The sequence below is a fragment of the Lycorma delicatula genome, chromosome 1, assembly GCF_047948215.1.
Source record: "Lycorma delicatula isolate Av1 chromosome 1, ASM4794821v1, whole genome shotgun sequence".
NCBI lineage: Eukaryota > Metazoa > Arthropoda > Insecta > Hemiptera > Fulgoridae > Lycorma > Lycorma delicatula.
Window position 1 is genome coordinate 51,760,234 of NC_134455.1, and position 15,786 is coordinate 51,776,019.

At 32.4% G+C, this 15,786-nt stretch overlaps 1 protein-coding gene across 14 annotated transcripts in view; it reads left to right on the forward strand.

Moving 5' to 3' along the window:
- Dmtn (transmembrane and coiled-coil domain 2 protein Dmtn) overlaps positions 1–15,384 on the forward strand; it is a 168,535-nt gene extending 153,151 nt beyond the window's left edge. For 11 of the 14 annotated variants that reach the window (XM_075354665.1, XM_075354684.1, XM_075354670.1 and 8 more), the window contains 2 exons: positions 9,934–10,017; positions 14,201–15,384. In XM_075354665.1, the coding sequence (XP_075210780.1) occupies positions 9,934–10,017; positions 14,201–14,261 (145 nt within the window). In that variant the 3' untranslated portion in view covers positions 14,262–15,384. Of the gene's footprint in view, positions 1–1,300; positions 1,736–9,933; positions 10,067–14,200 lie in introns of those variants that run through there. The other 3 variants (XM_075354737.1, XM_075354658.1, XM_075354699.1) reach the window with 2 other exon arrangements.
- Positions 15,385–15,786: the final 402 nt, after the last annotated feature.

Here is a 15,786-nt window from a genome sequence, read left to right on the forward strand (position 1 = left end):
TTACTCATACACATATGTATCTTTAGTGGTATCATGGTTGCTCTGGCCATTGAATACACCTTATAACAAAATGTAGTTTGTGGATTGGAACCCCACAAACAACATTCTAGAAGAAGTCATTGAGGCTACATCTACATGACGTTAGGTACAAGATATCCAATGGCATGACTGCTCTGGCCACTGGACGCACCTTCGTGTTGATTCACAAACAACACATCATATAGAGAAATATCCTACATCTATTGGATTTTAGGTGTCAACTGATGAAAGTGATCAGATTATGGATTAATTAATTTATATGATCACTTAGAGATATGCAACACATTATGATTATAAACCAACTTCAATTTATTGAAAAATTGTGATTATTATTTATTTATTGTTGTACAATATGTGTTACATGTGATTACTTTTTGAGTTAAGTATTATTAATTTTATTATAAGACAATGTGCATTACTACTTTATTTCTTTTATAACATTATATTATTTATTTTTTTGTGTATAACTTTGAGATTACAAATCAAAAATGCTAATGTTGTCGTTATGTTATTATTTACAATATTTTATTATAATATCAAGAAGAAAAAAATCATTGATTTTTTTTTTTTTTTTGCGAGCAGTATATTCAGTATCATATTATTTCCTCTATATTTATTTATTGTAAATAAATTAACTACTGTCTCATCTTCTTTAATGAAAGCTGTATATTCAGTTGGCTTAATTATGACTAATATTTAATATATTTTATTATTTTTGACTGTATTGTTCACTCTTGTTTTTAATTATAGACAGTCATCATCATCTCATCTCACACATCATAAACATAACACAACAATGTAATTCATATTAAATGTAATGCACTTAAATATGTAAACGTTAACAAGAAACATTAAAACATTATTGAACAGGTATAACGAGTGTATTTGATTTTATATAAAATGATCCTGTGGATTACAGTAATAGAATAGTGGGAAATTAATGTGGACGCTATTCAATTTACATGTGGAGTTTATTATTTTGAGACTGACAAAAGAGCCTGTTCTAAACTGTGGAACATTTTTAAATGTAATATACCCAGATATACCTTCGTAGAGCCTATATCCTTGAGATTCCATGGCATCCTGGTCGGTGTTACATATTTCTTGCAGACCCATGATGAGAATTTGGTGTTGGACTGTTAGGTCAGTTATTATTTTTTGTTTACCAGTCAGCATAAGTGAGTTTACATTGTGTGTGGAAATGTAGGTTATTTTCTTCAGTTTCATTTTAGACTTTGTATTTTTCTTTTTGTATTTGTAGTGTTGGGACATTCCAATGCTTCCAATCGCATGTTATCTTCTAAGTGGCAGCCCACCTTTACCGATTGCAGCCTTCTCTTCTCTTAACTGTGTTGTTGCTTGTTCAGCCGGTGGAGTATTCCTTAAAAGACTTTTTATGGTTGACCGTCAAGTGGTCACCTGTGGTGGAACTAGGTCCCAAGTTACAACTCTAGATGTGATCTAGTGAGGTCTGATGTGATGATAAATGAAGCTGTGAAGTTATAATTTTACTTACATATAAAAAAAGCATTATTAAAATATTTGATTGAAACACATTTGTTTTACCAAATTTGAAACATTCTTCTAATATTACTACCATAATTTTACATTATGCATCTAACCCACTACATTAGTTTTAAAAGGGATTTATTATTACTGAAAATTAATGCAGATAAGTAGTTCTGAATAATAATTTATGTATTTTGCCATTTAGTGATAACTGATAGAATCTTTGGTATAAAATCCTAATCTCAGTAAGAGTGTTTAAATAAGTAATTACAAATAGTAGACCGAAATTGGTTTGTGGTATATTTTTCATTGTATTTTGTATTAGATCTAATCAAACCAGTTTCACTCTGTCCTCATAAAATAAACTCTGCATTGTCCTTAAAGGTTTAGTATTGTTTTATTTAAACAACCCTCTTTATAATACCAAATATCCATTACACAAAATGCATTCAGTTTTTTATTTTGATCTACTGGGTTAAGAGCCTTTAGGATCTAAATCTAAGTTTGTTGGAATTTTCTCCTTAGCAATGGCATTAGATAAAATTGCAAAGAAAAAATGCCTAAAAATTATTTACCTAACTATATTTAGTTAACAGTTCTTCAGCACATCTCATTGGTTATATAGTGCTATTTATAAACTTCAGAATTACATTTTTTTTAGGAATATCTCATTATGGAGATTTAATCATTTTTTTTATCGATGTATATTAAATCTCCATTATTGGAATAATCTTTCATGAAGTTTTAATTTAACTGAAGCTACAGTTTTCATTATAATTCTTGTTAATTAAGATGTGTTTCAAGAACAAGAAGCAAGTTTCTGTCAAAACAATTAAGCATAGTAGTTTTTATTTGCTATTTATAGCGTTATATAGTAACTTGCTATAGTAATAGCATAGCATTTGTTTTTCTAAAATCTAGATTTACCCGTTTTGTTGATAAAATCATACCTTCATTAGATTTCTGAAAAAACTAAATTTGTCTTTCAATCTTGTAATTTTTTCAGCACCTTCCTCAAAACCACATAGTCCTTTTGAGGTGGAGCATTGTCTGAGTTTTAAACATTTCTATTATTCTGGTTTTATGGGGTTTCCAAAAGATAATCAGTTTTCCTTTTATGTTTTTGAGTTTTGTTTATTTCTATTGAAAGCATTATTTTATGCTGGCACCAGATAATCAGTATCCACAGCATTACAGTCCTGACTGCCTTTAGATGTATATGATCCTGTAACATAACCCAGAAAAAGTTTGCTACCAAATTTTGGGTACACGAGACACTTAATAGCTCTTTTTTTTGTGGCTGTGATATTTTTATACAATTCTACATAATGTACATATATTTAAAAATATCTTTCTTACTTTTGCTACCCTATTTATATAAGAAATAATTTCACCTTCTACTTTACTTTCACCTATTGTACTTTGTGTAATACCTTCATGTCACACCTGGTCTGTTATTTCATCCTAATCTTCAATTTCTCTCTTTCTATATCATTGATACTTTCTTCTCTATTAAGTGGCATTGGAATAAGATCAGTGGCCATACTGGCTCAGTCTACATTGTCATCCCTCTATCCATCAAGCCTGAAATAACGATTCTTTACAGATTATAAATAATTCTTCAACTCTATTTTTCATAAAATTTTATTGAATTTCACCATTAAATTTCAAAATTTTTATGAAGCTTTTTCAAAACTTTATCTCTACCAATAATGTAAGATAATCTTATTGAAATAATTTTTACTGAAGTTTCTATTCTCCCTCTTGTGCATTTCCATTATCTGATCTTGCAGTTATATAATCTGACCTATAAACTTTTCTACACTATCCATGTTTCCTAAGAATAGATACATAATATTTTATTTGTTTACATTTGCCTTTATATAATTCATTTTAAATCTAAAACAAAAGGCTTGTCATACTTAACAAATGATGCAGTTTTTAGTCTAGTATGCTACTTTATTTATCAGTTTTTTAAATTGTTAGGCAGTTTACTTTTATTTATAAAATTGAATATTAATAATTATAACAACTTGTATTGTTTTAGGCAATTTAATGGCAACAGTATTCATTAAACTATAGCTGTAGTATAGCAGCTGCTGCTGCTATCATCATCATCAATCAATCAATCAATCAATCAATCATCATCATCATCATTTGTCCAGCTATTGTTATAATTTGACTAGTAGAAAAATTTTTATTAACAATTTTACAATAGATATTGTACTTTGTAACATTGTTTCACCACTGGTAACATATAGGTTTTCATTATTTAAATTTTATCAAATAAATTCCCAAATTCATTCATTACATTTCAGCAATTCTAAATTAAATTATAAATGTTTACATTGAATGTTCATTTGCAGCTTTAAGCTCTTGTAAAATGAGAGCACAAAAAAGTATTTCAATAAAAGGAAAGAATGTTCTCTTAAAATAATATACTAGGTGATTCAAAAAGGACTTTAACAACTTTAAAAGAATATAAAAATGTTTAGGCAGATAACTTACAGATTCGGTTGAGGTCTCGTTTCATAGCATTTGACTTCCATAGTATTGACTTACATAGTTCAATATGTTGCTACCAGCATTGTCACTAGTTTTGTTAAAAATTATGCATTTACTGGTGCAGAATATGCCCACTGTATGTTTTGGTTTAACGATTTACAGTCAGCAATGCAGTTCAACTTAATTTTTGTAGAGAGTATAGTAGGGTAAGTTCTGGTAAGCATACAATTTACTATTGGCACCAAACCTTTGTTGAGACAGGGTGTTTTGTTAAAAATACAAAATCACATGGACGCCCATGCATCTCTGAAGTTGCTGGGGAACAACTCAGAGAAAGCTTTGCAGGTAGTCAGAAGAAATCAACTCAACGTGCATATTGTGAGACTGGCATTCCACAAACGACTGTTTGGTGCATATTACGTAAACAATTGCAATTTTTTTCCCTTGCTTCCCGGAGCTGGATACGCAGTAAAGCATCATACAGCTTTAGGAAGTGCCTTCACCTTCAACCACGTGGGCGGGCAGCCAGGCCTGGTTATGCCGTTCCCATCCACCCCACCTCCGTAACCAGGTCTTGGTCTTTTGTGCCTGCCTCTAACAGGAGTAATCTCGAGGGAAACCCCAGTACCGGATCTCAATGTCTTAATAGCTCAGGGGCTCGAGAGTCCCCGCCGACCTTCATCGCCACCACCCACCCGTGTAACACATTCCCACAGACAGACGACGACTCCAGCCAAGGCTGTCTCTCACCCCTTTGCTTCCCTCTCTTTTTCTTTTAGTATTCCCGACATAAATGTTGCAATTATGTGAAAATTCTCCTCACTTGCCAGCATGGTCTCTACTCTATGGACGCTACGTCGATCGCCCCCCCCCTGTTCATGATACACCCTCGCCACTGCATCTCCCACCTTGGGAACTGGAATACCACGTGCTCAGGTGTGTCAGGATCCTCACAATAAGGGCAGTTGTGATTCTCCAGCCGTACAGGTAGCTCCTAAAGACCCCCATGCCCTATCAAGAACTGTGTGAGCCAGAAGTTGGTCTCACCAAATCTCCTCCCGACCCAGACCTCAATCCTGGATATCAGCCGATGTCTGATTTTATCTTAGAGCTTGTTGTTCGGCTAGTTGCTGCAGAGGCGGAATTCCCGCCACAACTATTACCACCAGTTGATAATGAGGCGTACACCGAGATGATCTTGAGAGCAATACGCCTCTGCACCCCCATGAGTATTCGTTTATTGTGCTTCACTTCTCTAAGGCTCTGTCCCACACAGGAACCCCGTACAATAACAGCGAGTTCACTACATGAACATATAATCTTCTTTTGGATGCCCGGAGTCCTTCAACGTTAGCGAGTAGTCTAGTGAGCTTCTTCACCAACAGTCCAGCTTTATCGCCTGTCTCACAACCGTGTGGCGTGAATTTCCTACTGAGGTCCAATGGGACACCCAAATACTTTGCAGTGTCCCGTGGTTGGACCGCCTCACCCACTATGTGTATTGTTATGGGTTCCAGCACTCGTTGCCCCTTCATACTTATATATGTTGTCTTTTCCTGCGATAACTGCAGACCTCTGTCTCGCATCCACTCTCTAACAGTAGGTAGTAGGTAGTAAGGTCATCTACATACGCAATTGGAGTCACACCATCTGAATAATGCAGCTTCAGAACCCTATCATACACCATGTTCCACAGCTGGGGACCCAGGACTGGCTCCTGGGGTACCCCGCATGTGGAACAAAACCACAGCTCTGAACCTCCAAGTCTGTAGATGTACCTTTCATCTAAGTTGCTTTGGACCATTCTTCTCATGTACCCATCTATGTTCCACTCCCCCAGCGTCTGGAAAATTGACTTCCAGCTGAGGGAGTTAAAGGCATTTCTTACATCCAGGAGGATCACTATTGGTATCTTCCTGGTCCTTCAGGTGCGTGCCAGATGCTATGTTATCCACTATCCGTATGACCATGACTGCGCCAATCATCGACCTCCCCGCTCTGAAGCCATATTGCCCTTCATGAAGTCCTTCTCTGGCCAGTATTGCCTCTTTTCTTTTAGATGGCTCTCATCCTCTCGAGTAATTTACAGACGTTAATTAGACACGATGGCCTGACCAAAAACGCTTCCTCTGCATTAGTTTTCTTTACCAAAATGAGACTCGCTTGCTTCCATTGCTTCGGAATGTGTTCTTGTCTCAGCACAGCGTTCATCATCCTGAAGGTCTTTACTGATGCCTCGTCTACCAAAATACGCACAATTTCTACTGGGATCCCATCCAGGCCCGGGCTCTTATGTAACTTCATTCTCTTGCCCACCCGTATGAGCTCTTCAGTACGGAATAGCAGGATATCCTCCACCTCTATCTCCTCACTGGGGGGCTCCTCCCGATCCAAAAACAGCACCCTTACTGCTGTCCTGACTTGTGCCTCAGTTAATGCCGGCAAAGTTTGACAAAGTTTCCCAACCACTAGTTGATAGCCACGACCCCAAGGATCATTGTCGATATCAAGGCATAACTCCTTCCAAGATTTCCTCTTTGCCTGTTTAATTGCTGCTTTCAAGGTGGCACGAGATGCTGTGTACGCTGAGTGGGTACGTTCTATCAGTACAGGATCACCTCTTCACGATTAGCCCTTTGGTTAGCCCTCTTCTTGTCCCATGCTTGTTTGTGCAGCTGTTCAATCTCCGCACACCACCAGTACACGTGCTGCCTTCGATGCCTGCTATAGGTGACTCCAGTTTTTCTACATTCATCTTGCACAGTGTCCACAAATTCTTCTGGCGTTACCCTCTCCGCTAATCTTTGACATATTCCCTACACAAACTTCATACATCCCTTCTTAAAAATGGCCAGTTTTGTCAGCGGTTTTATTCTCTCTTTGGTATTTGAGTCATATCGAATCATTAGATGATCCAACAGGTTCTCCTCCTGCAGGACCTTCCAATTACAGTAATCGCCAATGTTGTCTTCGTTGGTAAATGCCAAGTCAAGCACCGAACGCGACTCCCTCTGTACAAACATGTCACCTTCTCCGTTAAAACATATCAGCCCCAAAATGTTTGCCCATTTACTTAAGTATCATCCTCATAGTGTAGGAATACGACCAACAAGATCAAGAGACTTAGCATTGAAGTCTGCCGCTACTAGGACCCTTCTACCTCTATTTGTGTTTACTTTATGGCTAAGGTCTTCTAAAAAATCAATGAAGTCTTCAATGGTTATATTGGGCGAGTGGTAACAACTATACACCACCATCTTGCCCAGGTCAGCCAACACATATCTTTGTCCCACATCATTTGCTTCTACCAGCATGTACTATTCACTGGGAACCCTATCGCCTCCTTGCCCGTGAGGTCCACCAACCACCAAGGCCCTGCTGCCACCGCTGCATTTGGTTCAGCCACAAGTATTATTTCAATATTGTCTCTGTGCGACTTCATAACAGAGGTCCATAGCCCACCGGCTCTTGTTCGCATTAAATTGCAGATCTCATTTTTTCCAGTGGCCCTCTGCACCACAAATCGCACAGGCTGCTGGGTCCTCGCAGTGTGCTTTCTTATGTCCTGCTTTCCTGCAGTTGAAACAAAGGTTTCTACAATTGGTACCATGACAATTTGATGTCACATGGCCTGTCCCCCAGCATCTGTAGCACCTATTGGCACCCATCTGATATGTATTCAACTCTTAGTAAGTCTAAACACTATGCGGTGACTTTTAACAACTGTGGCGTTCCTCGTTTCTCCAAAGGCAGGATGTACTGATGTCACTCTAAATTCCTCCTTCTCACCAAGCACCTGAGCTGCTGAATGTTGGATTTTCTGTTCAGTTGTTTCCTTCTCAATGTCTTTAATGTGTACTATAACTCTTCGATTCCCTCTTGTCCTGAAATCAACATACAGATCGGCAGCTTTGTTGCGCAGTGTATTTTTTAACTCTTCTGCCTTCTGCGATCCTTAACTCTGATATAAAGTTCCTCTCTCACTCCTTTTCTGAGCAAGAGAAGTTCATCCGCCTCCTCCTGTGTTACGGTCTCCTTCATTTGCTTCAGGAGATCAGCATAAGTCTTACCAGTCACTTTCGCTACTAAAGTTCTATTTTCCTCGATCGCCGGAGTAGATCTCAACTCCCAGTGATTTAGCTCTTTGTATTCTCTCATTCGAAGAGGTGATAAAGATTCTAATCGAGTCCTCCTGTTCTCTGCCTGCATATGCCACCACCATCTTCTCTATCATATGGCCAAGTCTACCTTCCGGTAAGATAAACGTCAGTTTCTGTGATTCATTTAAAATCACTAATCCCCAGCAGCATCACAGCCAGTGTCTTCTGCTGTCCATACACCATGTAGTGTACTGTATAACACGTCTTGCTGACAGTTGGCACACCTCTACCCATAATTGTTGTACCATCCCATGTAACATCTCCAGGCTTAATTTCATGTTTATGCAGTAATTTCATTACAACACCGGTCTGTACTACTGATTGTCCCTCAGTTTGTCACCCCGATAGATCATACAACTGCGCCATGTCAACTTCCGCTTTCACCACATTCTTAATGTACCTCAGGTTCTTTAACATCTCCGCTGGCCAATGTCTGGTCACCAGTTGCACAAGCTCCTCGTCATCAATATCTTCCTCTATGATTTTGGTCATGTCTCTGCCCCAGGTTTCCTCAGTCTGAGTCACCTGTGTTATGCTAGCTAAAGGAGGTGACATTTCCTAAGCACCTGCAGTTCTTTAAATATTCTGGTAAGCTCCTTTTCGTAGTCGATTATATGCTTCTGTAGTCCAAAACCTAAGTGTTGCTTCAACGTAAATAAACACACTCCCGGCTGATTCACCAGGTCATCCATGCTCCCCGATCTCACCTCCTATTCCTCAGATGACAACTGTTTGATCCTCTTCTTTGCAGACTTATTTTCAGTCTGGAACCTCCATTTCTTCTGATTTTAAGAAACTACGCCTCTCCATCACATGGTATCTTCAAATAATTCTCAGAATCGATTTGAGCGCCCAGTTCCCGTGTAATTAGACCCTCCACAAGCCTATTTTGGGGGGGAGGTTTGAAAATGTATCCCTCCAAATTCTGTGTCAGATTTAGTGGGTAAGGGGGTCGAGGGAGTCAGGATAGGTGGAGATCCAAAATGGTTTGAACAAATTTGAAAGGATTGCAGGGAACTATGAATTTGAAGTTTCCCCCTTATTACTACTAGCTAGATTACTACTAGCTTATTAGTACTAGCTAGAATATTTCAGCCTACTCACCTGTATAAATTGCGAAAATTTTTATAAGTCCTTGTTTGTCTCTATATTGATGACATCACCATCTTGTTCGATCTTGTCAATCAACTTAGAATATTTCTGCCATGAAATAGGCTATGTTGTACCTATTCTATAGTTTAACATGTAAAAAAAACAGCACTACAAAAATCTAAATAACTGGTCAGTCCGTCGTCTGATTTTCACCAAATTTTGTACACACATCCAGTATATGTCCACCAACAATTTCCAAATGACCAAATTACTTAAATCACCAAAAATCTTGTCCAAAAAACACTTATAAAACATGCGTGGTACTTATAAAATGATTGCACTTAAAGACATACAAATATTTCTTATACATTTATATGCATATATTACCAAAGCAGAATTGTTCATATTTTGAATTGTTGAGACTTGCAGAAAACCAGAATGTGAAAATCATAATTGAGTTTTGGTAAATGTAAGAACAGAGGATGATTGACAAATATTTTTTTTTATAATAATCTTTTCTTACATTATCTTTTGAAGTGGTTTTATAAATAATTGATTTTTTTTTAATATCTTGATTTTAATTTAATTAAAATAAATGTCTTATGGAAGTCATTTTTCCGTATTTTAGATTTCGTGTATTGACAACTGTGGTCGTGGTGTTTGGCACATTATTTGTGATGAAACAATGGCCAGAGTTAGCAGATATAAGCAAGTATGTACTAAATCCATTAAAAGAAATATTTTCTTCTAAATAAATAGAGGTAAATAATCATCTTTATAAGTGTCTTTTACATGTGTTGTAGAATTATCAGGATTTTAAATTGTTTATTATGTACTTAAATTTAGAGGAAAATTTTCAATATTCTAAAGAATTTGATTCTAATTTTAATAATTTAATTAATTTGTTATAAAAACAATTTCTAAATTATTGTTTTTCCTCGCTGTTGATAGGATGTTCTGCAAGAGTGCTCTTTACAACTTTTGTCAAAATTGTTCTGCAACATTGTTTTATTTTTGAAAATACTTTATTTTGCAAATAGCAGTTAGTTTTCATAACATGTAATTTGCCTGTTTATTTTGAATTTTTATAATTAAATTCTCCTACATATATATATTATATTTAATTAAAACCATCTGAAAATGTACATTTTTCCCTAAAATCATTAGTTTTTAAATAAACATTTTCCTGTCTCAATGCCTCTGTCTACCAAACACTGACATCATATACAAGAGAATTTTTTTTATGCTATTAATTTTATGACATTTTTTTAATAATTACATGAAATAACCAGTTATATTTGTGATAATCAGAAATATTATTAAAAATGGCGTCATGTAGTATGTTTGACAGTGGCACATGTGTTTATTTATATGCTATGTGCTAACCCACCGGGTTGGTCTAGTGGTGAATGCGTCTTCCCAAATCAGCTGATTTGGAAGTCGAGAGTTCCAGCGTTCAAGTCCTAGTAAAGCCAGCTATTTTTACACGGACTTGAATACTAGATCGTGGATACCGGTGTTCTTTGGTGGTTGGGTTTCAATTAACCACACATCTCAGGTATGGTCGAACTGAGAATGTACAAGACTACACACTTCATTTACACTCATACATATCATCCTCTGAAGTAATATCTAAACGGTAGTTACCAGAGGCTAAACAGGAAAAAAAAAAGTATGCTATGTGCTACCATTGAAAACATGAATACATTTTTTTAATAATCTTTAAATACTGATGTTTTTCTTCTTAATAAGTAAATATAGGTTTTATTTTTGATTTAGAGATTACTGGAGTTCTTTTAGTAAACATTTACTTTATTAGTAAACATGTGCTCTGCTGTTTTGGTAAAATACTTTTATGAAAAATAGATAAAGAAAAATTAACTTTTATCAGAGAATGAATAAATAAATTAACAAATGTAGTATATACAACTGACAATAAACACAAACAGATATTTGGATAATAATAATAATGATGATAAAATAAAACTTTTAGTTGAAAAAAGAAAAAAAAATAATAAGATGTTTTAACGTAAAATTACTCTTGTATTTTATATTCTTCATAAAAGAAGAAAAAATTGAAGTACCACCTTGATCAAAATCAAGACAAGTATAACTCTTGAAATAGTAGGGATACTTTTTCCTTCAGCCATATCTGGGAAAAAAATTGTATTTGTACAATTTTTGATTAATGATTAATTGTAATGATTTATTTTTGATTATTTTCTGATTACTTAAGTCATTATGACATTTCATAAGGTATACAGAAGAAAATTATTTCACATATTCTCCAAAAATATTTCAAATGTCCAGTCATAATATTTGTACTTTTTTTAAGTAAACTGGACAAAGGGTCTTATTATGGAATACAAACTAATAAAGCAAGTATTAAAAGTTAGTAAAATTAAATATTATGTAAATTTCTTTATGCATAATAGACAGATATAAATATTACTGTAATAATACTGTACAGGTAAAATATATTTTTGTAAAGCAGTCTTTTTCAAACTAGTTTTTTTTATTTATTATATGAAGTATTATGTAACGGTATTCTAAATTGTAAATTAAATAAATAGAAAAAAATATATATAACAGGGCTGAGAAATTTTGAAAATAAATCACCTTTGTTTTGACTCAGACCAACACTATTAATGTAAAGAAATGAGTCTCACAATCGGCCAGAACAGTCACACTGATGTCTAATTTGCTGCCTAAAATGGTAGACAGCAGAGAGATTTGCTTTGTAGACATAGTCAGGTATGCTGTGACAAAGGCACTGAGCATGGTAGACCCAAAGTGTATTAATGATTATTTTAAAATATATGAGAAAGCTGACTTCTTGTTTTGTATTGGCTATATTTTAAGCTTAAATTCATCATTATTATTATTATTTATCTTTAATAAAATAAAACACTCTTAAAAAGTATATCTCTCAGTAACAATGAAAATAAGTCAAACTCTTAAAAATGATCTAAAAAAATAATGATGATCATAAATATTTTATAGGTTTTTAGACAATTGTAACTTATTAAAGGAGAAACTAAACATTAAATTTCATGTTTTTGTTAAAATTAAATTTAATGGTTCTTTAGGTAAACAGCAGGTGAATATGATATTATGGGTTATGTAAAAATATTTTAAAAACTTTTAAATATTATTATTTATTTTAAACTTTTAAATTTTGTTTATTTTATTATTTTTATATTGTTACTTAACAATATAAAAATGTTTTTAACTGGTCAAACATAAGAATGGAATAACAATGCAGTAGATACATAACAAAACTGCACAAGGGTCCATAATGTTGTTCTTACTGATTAACAAAGAAATTCAGATCAGAATAAATCACTCATCAATTACAATCACCAAATAAATTCCTTATTTTATTAGGTCAGTAAAAGCTAATTATAATTCTGATGTTAAGTTAATCTTAATTGCTGGTTACAAAAACTGATGATTAATTTATGTTGCGTAATTTTAAAACTTTTATTTGAAAACTAAAGTAAACCTTTGTTTACTTTATTTATTTATATTTACTATAAATAAATAAAGTAAACTAACTACTTTGTTTACTATATTTACTTTTTATTTATTTTTTGTTATACGTCTTACGTATAACAAAGAATAAATAAAAAGTACAAATATAATTTTGTCATACATACATACAAAGGTAAAATTAACAGTTTTGTGCAAAAAAATTTCTTAAATAAAAAACTGACTCCACATAAGTATAGATGCTTGTAATGATTAAATATAATACAACATAATAAAATTAAAATATTTCAGCAAATCTGATTTATAAATGGTGAGAAACCAAATTATTAATAAATGAAGAGAAGTTATATTTATATAAATGAGAACAGATAAAACTAATATTCATTCACACATGGCAAAAAGTTGAGAATGTGTTACGACCAACGTAACTGTGTTTCCAATAATAATTTAATTTATTTACAGACTGTATCCATCAGTGTTCCTTAAGTTATAGATTAGCAATAAAATATTTGCAATTAAGTTGAAATATTAACAGTAATTAACATTAAATCATCTTGGTGAGTATTGTCATGGTTTATACTAACAAAATTAAAAATTGAAAAGAAGGCTGACCTGATTTAAAGACTTGTTTAGTCTCTTCTCTTCCTTCAGAAAATATGTGAAGTAGATGAAACTGTATCAAACCCTGTTGTAAAAGTCACTTCCCAATAATAGAAATGTTGCATTAATCACAAATACTTTTATCCATTTTTTATTACTTTTATTCTATTGCATAAAGTAATTTTATTTTTATGTATATTTAAATTATATTTATTTATTAATTGAACTTTCTTATGATACTATATTTATTGTTCTTTGAATAACATCATGTTTTAATTATTCTTAACTCTATGGGCTTCAATTTATAGATAAATATTCTTTATGATATTATGTTTATGATTAAACTTTTTAAACTGCAATAATTGTGTTTCCTCTGTGGTACCAGAATTCTTTGGTTACAATGTTTTATCTATTTTAGTTAAATTTGGTGTAGTGTTTGTTGATTTAAATAACACTTTGATCTTAATCTGCAAATTGGTGAAGATAATTGTTTAATATGGTAAATTCTCATAAAATATAATGTAAATATATAATATAAATATATCTCCCAGTGGGTATCACATATTATGTGTCAGTCTATATATATTTTATTGTCTTGTATATCTAGTCATTCCAACAAAGCATTCAGGCTAACAGTTCCTTGATAATTTCGTTGTTAAATTTTCTGCAAACTTATTTCAAATGTTATTAAATTAAATATTTGTTTTTACTTATCCACTTATCCTTTATTATTTCCCATAATATATTTTATGTGTATGCTGTATCTTACTGTTTTTTAAGATGAGATATTTGAAAAATTTCAGTGAAACAAGAACTCTGAGTCCAATCTCGTGGGAGTTGCCTGCATTAAGTCCAGTTGCTTGAAGTGTCCTTCAGTTGTGCTAATTGCTCCTGATAAGCAATTGTAAATTTTTACTTATTTTGCCAGAAGACTATTCAGTGATGATCTGTATACACATACACACACACACACACACATATATATAAATATATATATAATTATGTGTATATATATTTATATATATAATTTATTTTTTTATTTTTAAGCAAGACTTTTTAGCTTCATGGTAAGGGCTAAAACAGGGTTATTAATGTTATTTACCATATAGAATTTTTTTTATTATAATTATTGTTTTTCTATAATAAAGACAATTTTAGAAGGCACCAGGTTTTGTGATATTGAGAATTAATGAATATGTTCCTATATATTCTTATATTTATGTATAATTAGCATTCTGTGGAATGTTTTAAGTTATTGATTACTAATCAGTGATAGAAGTAATGTTGATGATAGTCTGTACATCAGTATAAAATGTTGTTGATTTGCTGAATTTGTTACGTATTAGACAATTTTTTAATTAATTATAATTATAATGTTAATTTTAGTATTGTTTTATGTAAGTTAAATTTTAAAACTGTGATATTCACATTATTGCTCGATGCTGTAATCTTATACAGAATAATTAATATAAATTCCCAGTTTATAAGGACAACTTTAAGCTAATTAATTGTATTAGTGATGTATGAAGTTATTTTTAATGTTATTGAAAGGCATTAATAGATACTAAGAAAATATAGCAAGTGCCTGGTGCCTTTTATATTATTTTTTACTTATTTTTTTTTTACTTTAAAAGTGATTAGTTATGTACTGATTGTTGGAGTTGTACAGTGTATTAATGCATGCTTAACATTTGTTATATTATTAAGATTTTAGTTCGGTTGGTTATTTTGTTTTATCATTATTATAAATCATTACTGTCTGAAAAGAATCCATCACTAATACCAAAATCAACTTAAAATATTTATGTTAATATGAAATTATCTATGTGCAATGATATTTATAAATAATATGTATACATTTATAGATTTTTAAGATAATTTGAAATTATATTTATATTTTTACAAGTTTTATATATATATCTATATATATATAATGTTATTTATTATTTATTAATTGTATGAATTACACTGACTACTACTTTTAAACTAGCTAATTGTATACAAATGTCAAGTTTTTTTTTATTTACTTTGGATTTTTTTAATAATATATTTGTGTACGTATATGTTTATAATACAGAAATTAATTTTATTTTTTTTTTCATTTTTATACATTAATTTTTTTGCTGTTTCATTTGTCTTTCAATAATTTTTTTTTACTCGTAGAAAGTTATAGCAAAATTATTACCCTACTTATAGTGTTATTTTTAATGTATTATTATATTCTAATTATATTTTTTTACTGTCAAATAATTTTCATTAAACTATGTATAGGGAAAATTTAGGAATGATTATTATGAGACTGTTTTATGATAGTGTAATGTCATTTTAACCAATTGTCAAATATAACTTGTGTATGTTTTTCTTTTTAATATTTCTGCATCTTTTTAAA